Below are 16,070 nucleotides of genomic sequence, written 5' to 3' on the forward strand. Positions count from 1 at the left end.
CCATAATAACACGTGAGCCACCATTGTAGCCTCCCCGGAAGAAACACCACAAGATCAATATGATTATCTGAATAACTGATGAGGCTAGCAAAATTGTTTTTCGACCACAAAAAACACAATCCTCCCCTACGACTGTCACTGTCCACCTTGAAACACCCCTCAAAACCCAACTTAACACGGTGCCTCTCAGACTGATTCCCATCTACCATTGTCTCCATCAAAAACACAAAATCCGGCTTCCTTTTGGACACTAGGTCCTCGACTTCACGAACCGTCCGTGGATTGCCCAAGCCATGGCAGTTCCAGAATAAGGTACTCATTGGGAATGGCAGGCCTGGTCCCCAGGTTCCACCAAACGAGAAGTACTAGCATCCATCTGCATGTCCCTTGCAACCTCCACCACACCACCATCCACACCCCTACGCCGCTTTGGATCCACCCGAACCCCCAACTCCATCCCCACCGCATCCCCCGGCACCTCTACTGCCAACCCCACCGTACCGTATCCGGCACCCCCGCATGAAACCCCACTGCCAACCACCCAGGTAGTCCCCACTGCCGGAATTCCTCCGACCACCCCGACAGTCCCCACTGCCGGAGTTCCCCCAATCGGAGCCCCACCAAATCCAATCACCCGACGCCGCTCCTGTTCCAGGTGAAACAACCTATCTCCCAACACCTTTGCCGGATTCATCCCCCCCCCCCCCCCCCCCCCCCCCCCCCCGCCTTCAACGGCGGCCCATACAAACACTGATCAGGCTTCAATGGTGAACGTCTCGCCTCCAAACAGAACTTATCCGTATGACCCAGCTTGCCACAAAAATAACAGAACATATGCAAGCGTTCATATTTAAAGTTCACCCACGCCCACGAACCATCCCGGAGTATCATCTTCATGCGGCGCTTTAACGGCATAGCAACATCATGTCTCACCCGCACTCTATAAAACGTAGACCATGGCCGTGTAAAATTACGCTCATCAACCCGCAGGTATACCCCTACAAAATCCCCGACTTTCTCTAGCACCTTCTCCGTGCGATAGCCAATCGGCAAGTCAAAAACTTGAACCCATAAATCGGCTGAATTCAGAATTACCTGCGTGGGATGCTCATCACCATTAAGGGGCTGACAAATCAAAGTTGCATTCTCAAAAGCCCAGGGCCCCTCCTCCAACACTCGCCGCCTATCCGCTTCGTCAAAGAAAGTGAATTTATTTTAATAATAATATTATTTCATAATTCATATTACATATCGATTTTTATAAAATAAATGCAATAAAATGAGTCATATATATGTACACTTTACCTTTTATTTTATAATTTAAATATATAATAAAAAAATTAATCCGTGCATCGGGTAATTTACTAGTAGATATTAATATACCTACTAAGCCTACTCTATATAGTAATTTTTCTTAAATGGTAATTAATTAGCATAATGTTCAAAAAAAATATTGACTATTAATATAGTAATATATATATATATATATATATATATATATATATATATATATATATATATATATATATATGAACTGATTTGGAGATCAGAAAAAATTGTTTTAGGAAATCTCAAATTAATACCTTTTGAGAAATACATCTAAATTAAGACATGAATGGACTACAAATCCCCTATAAAAACACATTATGCCCCAAGCCACATCCTACTCTCACTACACTATCCTCTTGACGTCTTAGTTTCTATCTATATAAAAGATCATGAATCCGGCAACCGCATCATCCATGTTGATTTTAGTCTTCTCCTTGGTTGTTATTGCTGCAGGTGAGCAAATTTATTATTTCATTCACAAAATTTATTATTAATAGCAAAAAGTATTAAATTATATTCATATTGCAACATAGAATAATGAGCAAATACTAATTTTGGCCCCACGAGTATTAGCAAAATGACAGTTTTGGTCCACATGTTTAATTTTTACCAATTTCCATCCACGATTATTATATTAGTGGCAAAAATTATCATGCCGGTCACCCCTTCATTTTAGACATGTAGAAATTAAGGGTATTTTCGTCCTTTTTTCAAATTAAGATCCCAATTTGAGCATTAATAATGAAATTTAAGCCCTAAGATCTATCTCAATTTACAATTCTCCTCCTCAAACTAAAGTAGAATGAGGAGGAGAGTAAATTCTCCTCCTCAAACTAAAGTAGAATGAGGAGGAGAACTGCAAATTGAAATCGATCTTAGGGCTTAAATCGCTTTATTCATGCTCAAATTGGAATATTAACTTGAAAATGACGAAAATGCCCTTAAATTTTTTTGTTTTCTACATATCTTAAATGGAGGGGTGACCGACGTGACAAAATTTGGTACTAAAATAATAGTGGTGGATGAAAATTGGTAAAATAAAACACTAATTATGGATGAAAATTGGTAGGAATTAAACATGTAGACAAGAATTGTCATTTTACTAATACTCGTGGGATCAAAATTGGGATTTGCTCTAGAATAATTGTGACACAATGATGCATTTCAGGCGCTAAATCGTTGGAGAAATCCTCATACAACGTATCATCGATAGAAAAGCCAAAAAGAGATGTAGTGCCATTTGTGGACACAACTATGATGAAGTTCAGAGATATTGTCGTGAAAGCCTCCAATGGTGTCAAAACGTGTTCTACTTGCAACTGTCATGAGAGAACGGATCCGAAGAAGACATTATTGGAGACGTCGTGTTGTGTTCAGGTCGAATGCACCGCTCCCCCTGTCGCTTGTTACCCGGTGGTCGTGGCTTGCGATTGTAATAATTGCGCGTGAGAATCTATTTGAAACAAATATAATTTTAAAACATTTGTAACAGGAAAGGAAAATTTATCATATAATGGAGAACCTTTCAATTTAAAATGAATAGTTGTTATTCCTCTGCGGATCTACCTCAATCAAATTTTTTTTTTTCCTTTATTTTCTTTAATAATTTTTAAAAATATATATATATTTTTTATTTTTACCGTCTTCTTGAAATGACTTTTAATATATATATATATTTTGTCAGCAACCTTGGCAAGGTCATTACCACCGCAAATTATGTTGTGTAACCGTGTGTACCATGTATGGTGCACACGGTTGCAAAAACGACGTCGTTTTGACTAAAAACGCGCGTCCCGCTTAAAAAAAAAAAAATTAGATTCAAGATCATCAAGATTATCAAATAAACACAATATAAATCCTAGACATTGGCTCTATCAAGACTCAATCATAGAATCACGTATACAATTATCAAAGGAGCCAACGAATAAGATATAGCTAATAAAGAATGTGTAACTTTATTTTCTTATATAACCACACATTTTGGAGATGTTAGTCCTTTAAACCCTTTACCAGCCCCGTCCCAATAATCTCAGCTATCAGGTGTTAGGCTTGGTCTTTACGGCCTTTCACCTGAGCTATTATGATGATGGATGATTCAACAATTGTAGACTTTATAGTTTTGTGAAGACCTCTTGGACAGTGCAATCATGTGTCTAAAGAATGCCGTAACGTGGGGGGTGGTGATCTCCGCTATTCTACTAAGATTTGCAGCTTGTGAAGATATTGGATTCACCTTCAATGGCTTCCGGTCGGCCAATCTGAGCCTAGATGGAATAGCAGAGGTGACATCCAATGGCCTATTGAGGCTAACCAACGATACCCAGTTGCAGAAAGGTCGTGCCCTCTATCCCCTCCCAATCAAATTTAACTATTTAAGAACTCACCAAATGGCTCGGCTTTCTCTTTCTCCACTACCTTTGTGTTTGCCATAGTGCCTGCGTATTCGATCTTGGCCGGCCACGGCATGACCTTTGCGATTTCCCCAGCAGGGGGGCTTCCAGGGGCGTTTCCGAGCCCCTTTCTCGGCCTTTTCAACCAGACCAACAGTGGAAACGCCACCAACCATGTGGTGGCGGTGGAGCTAGACACTCTCCAGAACCATGAGTTCAATGATATCGATGGAAACCATGTAGGGATTGATATAAATGGTCTGAATTCCATTGTCTCAGAACTAGCAGGGTACTATGAAGCCACCGGTAATGGTAATTCTTTTCGTAACTTGAGTCTTGTTAGTGGAAAGCCAACACAAGTTTGGGTTGAATATGATGACAGGGCTAAGCAGATGAATGTTACCATTGCTCCCCTGAATGTTGGTAAACCGAATAGGCCAATTCTTTCTTGGTCCATTGATATTTCAAAGGACGTATATGAAACTGTATCCATTGGCTTCACAGCAGCTACGGGTGCAGTGGTATCAACCCATTACCTTCTGGGTTGGAGCTTTAAACTCAATGGAATAGCTCGAGCACTCGACATCTCTCGACTTCCAAAGCTCCCGCGAATCGGGTCTAAGAGGAAACCAAGAATATTGGTGATTGGGGTACGTGCCTCTGATTTCTATGATTTCCCTAGTAATGGTTGTCTCAGTAGTGGCTTATTTTGTACTAAGGAAGAAGAAGTTCTCAGAGTTGCTGGAAGACTAGGAAGTGGAGTATAGACCTTAGAGGTACGACCATGGAACGGATCCACAAACTACACATGTAGTTGGAACACTAGGCTACCTCGCACCAGAGCACATCAAAACGGGCAAGGCCACAACTAGCACGTACTGATGTTTTTGCTTTCGGAGCATTCTTGCTTGAAGTTACGTGTGTCAGAAGGCCCATTGAACCACAAGCACCCAATGACGATATCGTTTTGGTGGAATGGGTTTTTTTCTTGGTGGAATATAAGTGAAATTCTGTATGTTGTTGATCCTACTCATGGGGAAGATTATGTTGTAAAAGACGTCGAGTTGGTTTTAAAGCTTGGATTAATGTGCTCTCTATTGGAGCCAACGTTTAGGCCAAGCATGCAACAAGTTGTTATGTATTTAGAGGGCTCTATAGCTCCACCGGAACTATCATCTCTTAGTCTCTCCATTGCTGGCTTGACAATTGCTCAAGGTCAAGGCTTCGATGATTTTGTTGTGTCACTTTCATCATCATCCGGGAACAAGACGTGCTCACGTTGTTCCTTAAGCACAGACTCCATTCTCTCTGGAGGCCGCTGATTCAAATGAAGATCGAGTATGCATGTTTCATGTTGCATGATCAGGGATCAATAATGTCGTCTATTGGGCGCATAGACTTAACCTACTGATCCATTTGGTAGTCAGTATTTGAGAGAAGAATAAAGTTGTGTATTTCCTTAATTGTTGGTTTGTACCTTAAATATCATGCCAGCTATTAATGTAACAGTATTTCACTATCAATGTATTTTTGGTGTTGACGTATTTTGACAAAACTACTTTATTTTAGAAGTTTTTCAAATTATATTAAAACTTCGCTATTTCTATCCTGTAATTATTGGAGAAGTTTGGAATAACAATGAATTTTGAAGGTTCGTTGCAATTTGAAGATCGGAAGCTTCGAAATATAGTAGTTAATTTTGGTTTCATGAATGGTGTTTTTACTATTGTCATTTTATAATTTTTTTTTGAAGATACGAAATTAATTCATTAAATCGTCAACTAGACATTCAACAAAGGAAAGAGGGAGGTGTATCAAACCACTCCCCGCAATCTGACACTGAAAAGGCCTCCCGAGCAACAATATGGGCGGCACGATTTGCAGATCGCCTAGCAAAACTGAATTCGACATCGCCAATCACGGATGCCAATTCTTTAATATCACCAAGTCTTAAACCAAACGAAGAAGTAAAAGAATTACAAGAAAGAGCAGTGTCATTTACTAATTTTTATCCATCGAATTTCAATTGGACTATAAATGGTCTATTGATTATTGATCTTTATCAATTTTCATCATCGACTTCCAATTTAACCAATAGTTTAGGGAACATTATATTTATGGTCATATTGAAAGTTGAGGATGAAAATTAGTGAAAATCAATAGTTAAGGAACCATTTATGATCCAATTGAAAGTCAAAGAATAAAAATTGGTAAATATCAATAGTCAAGGCAATCCGTTATATCGTGCACTAGGGCGCACAATGCATTGTGCGCCGCGCCCTACCCAAACGACGTCGTTTTGGTGCATTGTCCAAAAAAATCATATGTTTCGAATACATATAAACTCATAACAGAATACACAGAAACTCATAACTAAATACATATAATCTAACATGATACACACTACACTAGAACTCTTAACTGAATACATAGAAACTCTTAATTGAATACACAGAAACTCTTAACGAAATACACAGAAATTCTTAATTGAATACACAGAAACTCTTAACTGAATACACATAAACTCTTAATTGAATACACAGAAACTCTTAACTGAATACACAGAAACTCATAACACAATACACAGAAACTTTTAACTGAATACACATAATGGGGGTTTTGGCCATTTAGACGGACGGAGTGACGTCAGCAATTACAATGCGCGCGTTTTGTGACTGTGCGCACATGGCTATGTGCACCGTGGTGCATGATATAAATTGCCAATGACCATTTCTGGAATTATATATATATATATGTATATATATATATATATATATATATATATATATATATATATATATATATATATATATATATATATATATATATATATATATATGTATATATATGTATATATATATAAATATATATATGTATATATATATAAATATATATATGTATATATATATAAATATATATAAATATATATATATATATATATATATATATATATATATATATATATATATATATATATATAGAAGAGTGCTCATATGTGGTCATTTCATTAGGTGTGGCGGTGTGGTCGTATCTGTGTCGCTGAATCAGTTTAATCTAACGGTAGTGGCTAATTCTGAGGATTTGATGATTTTCGCGCGTTTTGGCAAGTAGGTGTGTTATGGTAATTACAGTGGCCATTTATAGCGGCCGGGTTCCAGAATACACCAACAGTGTTGACGACATGCACCAATAGTGTAATAAAATACACCACAGTGAAACACACCAATAGAGTATTCCCGAACACTGTATGATGTATTTATTCATATCTAATGGCACGTTTTTGGTGATGCGTACCTAATTTGTGTATATTTTTTCCTGTGCATTTCATAACATGGATGGAATATATTTGTATAACAATTGGTGCGGCCGTACTGACTACAAGGAAAGGCGTTGCCACACCTGAACTTGGCACCAATGGGAATCTACAATTACACCCGGGTAAGGTTAATAATGCACCAATTACACAAATAAAACACACAACAATGTGATTTCCCTTATTCCGGTGCGCTATGACGAGTTCCTTGCAGTTCGCTGGGTAGGAGAACGTGCGCGAAAATACTAGAAGAATCTTGATTAATGTGATTCATTTATTTTTTTAATCTGTTCATAATCTTTCAATATATGTGATTCTTTACCAATATTCTTAAATGTTGACTTTCTTCGACCATTTATTTTAAATTTATATCATCTGTCATTTATTTTGGATTTTTCTGAATAATATTGTGCTTTAGGCATCAACTAACCTTGCTATATTCCTTAACAAAGTGATTAGTGTGATATGTGTTGTTTTAGGTAGGCTATTGATTATGTTAATTTTGTCCTGTTTCGTAGAAATGCAATTACAACACAATTTTTGAGTTTCAAAATTACACTATTTGCTCGCCGTTGGTTCTGATTACAGACGATGAGTTTCTTAACAGAGTTATTAGTGTGATATGTGGTGTTTTTTTTTACGTATGAGGGTATGATCATGAAGGGTGATCCGGGGTTCAATTGGAAGGAATAAGAACTGAATGTATTGTATTTCACGATAATGTCTGAGAGTACAGGAAGCGAATATATAGATGCTAGATAGAATCCTAGTCTAATACGAATAATATAGTCCTCGTCTAATATGAATAATATACTCCTAATACTCCCTCTCAAGCACAAGGTTGGCTAGCCAAAACATTGAGCTTGTCACGGAGAGAATTAAAACGAAGAGACGACAAAAGACTTTTTGAAGATATCCGCTAGTTGATCCTTGTTTGAAATAAAGTGCACCTCTAACTCCTTTTCGGCTACTTTATTGTGAACAAAATGATAGTCAATCTCAATATGCTTCATGCGGGCATGAAAAACTGGATTGGCACATAAATAAGTAGCTCCCAAATTATCACACCATAGTCGAGGAGGAGACGCAGGAGGGATGCCTATTTCGTGTAACTAGGAAACAAGCCATGTAACCTCTGCAGATACATCAGCTAGTCCCTTGTATTCTGCTTCAGTCGAAGAGCGTGCCATAGTCCGTTGCTTCCGACAAACCCAAGATATAAGATTACTTCCCAAGAACACAGCAAAACAACTAGTAGATTTGCGATCATTCGGATCGCCAGCCCAATCTGAGTCAGAATAGGCGTGAATATCCATAGATGTAGACCGAGAGATACGCAGACCAAGATTTAGGGTGCCCTTGACATACCGCAGGACTTTTTTTAGAGAGGCTCAGTCCGTAATAGTGGGAGCATGCATGTGCTGACATAAGAGATTAACAGCATAAGATAAATCAGGACGAGTTACCGTAAGATACTGGAGAGCACTAGCAAGACTCCTGTACTGTGTAGGATCCGCATAGGGAACAGCAGCTTCGTCGGTGATTTTCGCAGATGAGACATGCGTGACTACTGGCTTGCAGTCCACCATGACAGCACGTTTGAGAATATCCTTCATGTACCATTGTTGTGATAAAAGCATACCGCTAGACAACGGGACAGTTTCAATACCCAAAAATAAAGAAGACACACCCATATCACGAACCTTGAACTCAAGTGCTAATTTATCAATAAGAGCAGTAACACGATCTGAGTCAGAATCCATAACGAAAATGTCATCAACATACACCAAGAAATAAAGACGAACACTGTCATGAGAATATATAAAAAAAGACACATCCGTCTTCGAAGGTGAAAAACCCACAGACACAAGAAAATCGTGCAGCCGTGTGAACCGAGCACGCGATGCCTGTTTAAGGCCATACAAAGATTTTTGAAGCAGATACACATGATCTTGGCACCAACGGGAATCTACAAATGCACCATAGTAAGGTTAATAATGCACCAATTACACAAATAAAACACACAACAATGTGATTTCCCTTATTCCGGTGCGCTATGACGAGTTTACCCTTGCAGTTCGCTGGGTAGGAGAACATGCGCGAAAATACTGGAAGAATCTTGATTAATGTGATTCATTTATTTTTTTAATCTGTTCATAATCTTCCAATATATGTGATTCTTTACCAATATTCTTAAATGTTGGCTTTCTTCGACCCTTTATTTTAAATTTATATCATTTGCCATTTATTTTGGATTTTTCTGAATAATATTGTGGCTTCAGGCATAAACTAACCTTGCTATATTCCTTAACAGAGTGATTAGTGTGATATGTGTTGTTTTAGGTAGGCTATTGATTATGTTAATTTTGTCCTGTTTCGTAGAAATGCAATTACAACACAATTTTTGAGTTTCAAAATTACACTATTTGCTCGCCGTTGGTTCTGATTACGGACGATGAGTTTCTTAACAGAGTGATTAGTGTGATATGTGGTGTTTGTTTTTACGTATGAGCGTATGATCATGAAGGGTGATCCGGGGTTCAATTGGAAGGAAGTTGTTCATAGTCACCGGGGAACGTTATTTTGACTTTTACAGGACGTTTGGTTGGAGAAGGGGAATTACGTGGGAAAGGAATTGCAATTCCATGAGAGATGAATTATTGGGAATAAAGTGGAAATTTAAATTCCAGTGTTTGGTTTATAGGACTAGAATTACTAGGAATTTGAATTCTAATGTTTGGTATACATGGGAATTGAAAGGGATTTAGTATAAAGTCAAAAATGTACATTGTTGTTGTTAGGCATTAATTTTAGGTTAAAAAATGAAGGGGTAATTTTGACTCATCACTATTTTTTTTTTCCCTAAAATCCCAGGAATTAAAATCCCAAGGGGGACAAGGGATTTTAATTCTATGAAAATGTGGGAATTGCAATTCCATGAAATTACAATTCCATTGAATTACAATTCCTTTCAACCAAACAAGGGAATTTTGTAGCCTTTGGAATTAGGTGGGAATTAAGTGGGAAGGGAATTTAAATTCCCTTCAATCAAGCACCCTATTAGATTTGTTTTTACCTAATAAATTTTCTAATATAATTTCCCTATTATATTTTAATTAATTAATTGATACTTTTCCAAATATATCTTACATAAAAGGTTTCGCCCGCTTTTTATAATATTGATCCATATATATATATATATATATATATATATATATATATATATATATATATATATATATATATATATATATATATATATATATATATATATATATATGTTAATCCATTTATTAGGGTAATTTATATAGGTAATACCATATACTATTTACCATCTAAATAAGTAAATAACACATGGTCATTACCAACTCTATTATTCATCTAAATTTATTATGCTAATTAAACATAGATAATTTCTTCTTACAATGATTTTATATGTTTTTTTTTTTACTTCAAATAAAATCAATTACCCGTGCACTTTCTTTGATTACTTTAGAATAAAATCTTAAATGATAATTATCTTTATAATCAAAAAAATATATTTTTTTAGCTAATGAATATACGCAAATCTTTCAAAATATTAATATTTGCAATAAATAAAATATTTTCAAAATAATCATTATATTGTTAATTTTTTTGGTACATATTATAATGATAATGATAATGATAATTAACACTATCAAAAAATTTAATAAAGAGTATTTAAATGGTAATAAAAGTGTCTTTATAATCAAAATATAATTTTTTTTTCATTAATAATATCATGTAAAGGAAAACATACTATTAAATAAATTTTAAAATTGAGTGTACTATAATATTATTACTAGGTAGTCGATCATTTCCTTCCTTTTATTATTATACTAATTAAGAAATTAATTAAAATTAAGCTAATAATAGAATTAATGAATTAAGTACCATGAGAGAATAATTGTAATTAAGTTTTTTTTTTTGAATGTTACTGGCCTATTACATTGTAATTAAGTTAATAATGGAGAATAATAAATTAAGAAATTGAAAGTAATTACAGAGTATTTAAATGGTAATAAAATTATCTTTATAATCAAAATAAATATATGCAAATCTTCCAAAATATTAATATTTATAATAAATAAAATATTTTCAAAATTATCATTATAATGATAATTAATAGTATAAAAAATATTTAATACAAAGTATTTAAATGGTAATAAAATTTTCCTTACAATCAAAAATCATTTTTTAGTCAATGAATATATGAAAAAGGTAAAAATCGTTGTAAATGAAAACTATAAAATAGATTTTAAAACTTAGTGTACTATAATATTGTTATTAGGTTGTCGTTTCTTTCCTTTTATTATTATACTAATTAAGGAATTAGTTTGACCCAAAAAAAAAAAAAAAAAAGAGAAGAAGACGAAGGAATTAAGGAATTAATTATAACTAAGATAATAATAGAATTAATTAATTAAGTAAAATAAAGAAATAATTGTAATTAAATTAATAATGTATAATAAGAAATTTAAGAATTGAAAGTAATTATAGAGTACTTAAATAGTAATAAAATTATCTTTATAATCAAAAAATATATATTAATGCTTTTGAAAATTATTTCCCCTTTTTCCCATATTTATTTTAATAATAATATAATTTCATAAATCATATTACATATCGATTTTTATAAAATAAATGCAATAAAATGAGTCATATATATGTACACTTTACCTTTTATTTTACTATTTAAATATATAATAAAAAAAATTAATCGTGCATCGCACGGGTAATTTACTAGTAGATTTTAATGTAATAGAGCTAGTAGCATTCAAAAAAAAATACCTACTAAGCCTACTATATATAGTAATTTTTCTTAAATGGTAATTAATTAGCATAATTTTCTAAAAAAAATATTGACTATTAATATAGTAATATATATAGAGTTAATACCCAAAATCGTCCTCGACTATAGTGGTTTTTCTCAATTTCGTCCTAAACGGCTTTGTTGACCTAATATCGTCCCAGACTTTTGTGTTTCGCTCAATTTAGTCCTCCATTTGTTATTCTGTCAAATTGGTGTTAAATTAAGGGACAATTCAGTAATGTCAATATTGATCTCTCTTTACTTTCAACTTGTGAAATGCGAAATTCCTCTTTCTTGTACGAATTACACCCAGAATTACTCCCGGACCTGCAAATCAAATTTTATATTCGCAGTTTTAGGAGTAACTCTGGGAGTAATTCGTAAAAAAAAAAGGGATTTCGCAGTTCACATGTCTATGAGTAAAAAGATGCCAATATTAAAATTACTGAATTGTCTATTTATTTAACACCAAATGGACATAATAACAAATGAGGGAATAAATTGAGAAAAAATAAAAAAGTCTGGGACTAAATTGAGCGAAACACAAAAGTCTGGGATGATATTAGGTCACCAAAGTCGTTTAGGACGAAATTAAGAAAAACCACTATAGTCGAGGACGATTTTGGGTATTAACTCAATATATATATATATATATATATATATATATATATATATATATATATATATATGTATGTATGTATGTATTATAAAGAAAACATTATTGTGGACATTATTATTCATTTTGTAATAGTTGTAACTGATATACTTATTACCATTTATATGCACTTATTATTGCCTTGTACAGATAGATATCTTTGTATAAGAAAGACTGATGAATGAGAAGATCCTTGGTTTTTCCCTCTCTATTCTCTGTATAATTCTTCTTCTTGTTTATTGCAATTTTTATGATTTTCTAACAATATGAACTGATTTGGAGATCAGAAAAAATTGTTTTACCAAGTCACCCTCGGGGCTGTAGCATCAGGACAATCACGACTTTTGAATACAAATGTGATTAATGCTAAGGAGACTTCTATTGAACAGAAGAATTGCTAAAATATTGCCAGCCTGATTCGTGAATAACATAGGGTATTGGTGATGCAGTAGATTTTTAGCATCAAACACAATAATTACTAGTTCATTGAGATACGAGCTACCAACACAGCATATCAAAGGCACATGGCCAGGTATTCATTTTTATAATTTTAAATATATGCTATTTGTTGAACATGTATTTGACATGATGTCAATTGTCAGTTATTTGTTGTGTCATGAATATTAAGCTGTATCTCACACCTTATACATGAAGCTATAGGCTGTTTTTTAATATAGTTTTGCCCAGAAGGTAAACCAAGAGCACTAATTTATCTGTCACTCGTTATCTTGCCCATCAGTTATGATTGTCACATTGTACTCCAGTAAAAGTACATGACAAAATTATGTTAAGTGTTTAGTTATTGGGCTATTTTTTTTAATAAGGTCTGAAAGACCCTGAATGTGGATTGATCTTTAAGGTGACTAATGGCTCATGAATGAAATTTGCAACTTCTATTTCTAATGCTATGCTACTCTCCAAAAGTCAAAATTGACTCACATCATGTTGGTTTGCCTGAAGCAAACAAGTTGTGATTTTTTTTACACATAGTAATCCCCGCCTGAAAATTCTGACCGGCGCAGTTTGAAAATTAAATTCGTGAAAAATACTTCTTGAACTCCTTTTGGCATGAGATTTTTTCTGGAGAACCTAGAGTCGTGGTATTTGATGTCTTTAAAAAGTTTTTGTTAAAAATATGCTTTGGTGATTCCAGAAAAATTAAAGTTTTGGCACTGTGCTGTCAATTATTTTTCTGCCTGGAGCAATGTTGGGAAAAGTTTTAGAAAAAATACTTCTAGACCTTGGATTGGCATGAAAATTTTCGTGTACGTTCTAGACTTGCTGAACTAAATATTTGCAAAATTTTGTGTCAAAATGTGTGATAGTACTAATTGCCACGTAATGCGGTAATTAAATAAACACAAGACCAAATAAAGCAATTAAATGTCTTTTATTGATTGAGGTGAAGACCCTAAGTACAATCTAAGTGGTTGCTCTGAGTACCGACTGACTGCGGTCGGGATTCTCTAACAACAACCTATCGATCGTCCAAAAGTCCCTCCCACTGCTGCTATTGCGGGTATTTATAGCCGTGGAGCCGGAGACACAAGTCCGGCCGTCCGGCATGTCGGCCACGTAGCAACCACGTGTCGCCCTCCCAGGTGCCCTGCCTGTCAGCACGTAACACTGCCACGTGCCTCTTCTTAGCTTTCTCGCCTAAGGGCTACCGATCGGTGGTCGACAACGCCGGTCGGGTATTACCCGGTCGGGACCGACCAGGTTCTTCTACGAAATCCGACCTGTAACCTGCAAAAATAAGAACAAAAGGATGAAGGCATGCCGGTCGGGGTATTCCCTACCAAGAACCCCCCAGCCCATGTCTTTTTGACCGTCCGGGAAGAAACGGGACGGGATGAAGAAGCCCAACCGTCCGCCGCTAAACCGACCGGCCAGCAGTCATTTCCTCCGCGCCACGTGTCGATGACTGCCGGCCTCTGCGACTGCAACGGTCACCTCGGAATCAGGAGCGGTCACGTCATGCAAGTGGACTGGTTTCCCGCCCAAACGCTCTCCTATAAATAGGCCTTTGAGGCCCTCATTTGAACTTTCCTCAAACTTCTGAATCGATCGGTATACTCAGAGAGTCCCGAGCGAAGCACTTCAACAGATCGGTCGAGTAAACAGCTTTCGAGCCTTTCAAAGTCTCCGCACTCGGTAAGTCCTCTAGTCTCAAGCTTTTATTTTTGCTTTACGTTTTCGTATAGCGGTTGGTAGGCCATAACTGACTTCGCCCCAAATGTCCCAAGTCCCACACTAATCCCGACCGGCCTTTAGGTAGACAAAAATGTCAGATTCGGATAGTCAGAATGCATCGGTTGCGGACTACGATGACGAGGTCGAGCAGATCAGCGAGGAAGTGGACATAATGTCCTACTCGCTGGAGGTCGTGCAACGACCACAGCAAACTCCCGAGCGAGCCCCCGAGCGACGAAGATCGTCGAGCTCATCGGGGTCGAGCTCAAGCGGGTCGGGGAGCTCGAGCGAAGAAAGCGAGGAGACGTCCACGAGCGGGCGAAATATCCCGACTGAGGACGTTCGGGACACGCCTATTAGGGTAATTGGGGATTACCATCTGGCCGAGCCCCAAGAAGTCGATCAAGATAATGCTGCGAAACCGGTCGAGGAAGACCCGGTCGAGCCGGCAGCGCCGGCCGGGGATGGGTTCGAGTTCCTAAACAGCGAAAGCGTCGAAGGTCAAATGACCGAGCTGACAAAAGGAGAAGCGGCCAAAATCGCCGCAACACTCAGCGGCCGGGTCGAATTCGACACCAGTCGCCAGCTCGGGAATGTCATCGAGCGTCACCGGGGAAAGTGGCTCGGGATGCATTACGACTCCCTGATGGCCCCGATCACTTTCCCCTTTTCGGGCCTTCTCACAGCGTTCCTAGGTTATTACCAGGTCGTCCCCGGTCAACTCTGCCCGAATGCGCACCGGATGATCGTGTGCTTTCCTCAGATATGCGGTCGGCACGACGTAGCCTGCACAATGGAGCTGTTCAACTTCGTATACCAGGTGAAGGTCCTAGCAGCTTCATACGGGGGCGGGTTCTTGATGACCCAATCCCGAGCCGACATGTGCTCGATCGAGGGCTTGCCCGGGAATAACCGGGGCTGGAAGAACAGGATCTTCTCGGTCAAGTATGACCTGTGGATCCTCCCGGTTGAGAGGGCTTGGAGCCAACGTTTCCGGAAACAACTCATTCCGGTCGAGACAAAGGCCCTCCGGGACGCGGTCACGAAGATCTCGAGCGAGATCTATGAGTACAGAATCTTCCGAACGGCCGAAAGCTACGAAGCGGCCCGATTGCCTGAGCCGATTTACGACCTCACCGAGAAGTACAAGCCCGAGCCAATGGGCGTGACGATCGCAAGGGCGCCCGCTCGGGGCAAGCGGAAGGGAAAAGGTCTAACACTAACCAATCCTCCCCGACCTTAACACCCCGAACGCCCTTTATTCCCGGTCTAACCATCTTCTCCTTTTTATTTGCAGAGATGGCAGGTTTTGGTGATGATGACGCCCCTTTGCCCCCGGTGACCAAGATCGTCCTT

At 37.2% G+C, this 16,070-nt stretch overlaps 1 protein-coding gene and 1 pseudogene across 1 annotated transcript; one reads left to right on the forward strand and one right to left on the reverse strand.

Annotated features, from left to right (window-relative positions):
- The first annotated feature begins 3,466 nt into the window (after positions 1-3,466).
- LOC109157740 lies at positions 3,467-5,088 on the forward strand (annotated as a pseudogene).
- A 3,056-nt stretch (positions 5,089-8,144) lies between these two features.
- On the reverse strand, positions 8,145-8,795 carry LOC109157749 (uncharacterized mitochondrial protein AtMg00810-like). The gene is made up of 2 exons (XM_019305588.1): positions 8,459-8,795; positions 8,145-8,320 (listed from the first exon to the last, which is right to left on the reverse strand). The coding sequence occupies exons 1-2, from the start codon at positions 8,793-8,795 to the stop codon at positions 8,145-8,147; spliced, it is 513 nt and encodes a 170-aa protein (XP_019161133.1).
- Between the last annotated feature and the right edge of the window lie 7,275 nt (positions 8,796-16,070).

This window comes from Ipomoea nil, unplaced genomic scaffold (assembly GCF_001879475.1).
Source record: "Ipomoea nil cultivar Tokyo-kokei standard unplaced genomic scaffold, Asagao_1.1 scaffold2792, whole genome shotgun sequence".
Lineage (NCBI taxonomy): Eukaryota > Viridiplantae > Streptophyta > Magnoliopsida > Solanales > Convolvulaceae > Ipomoea > Ipomoea nil.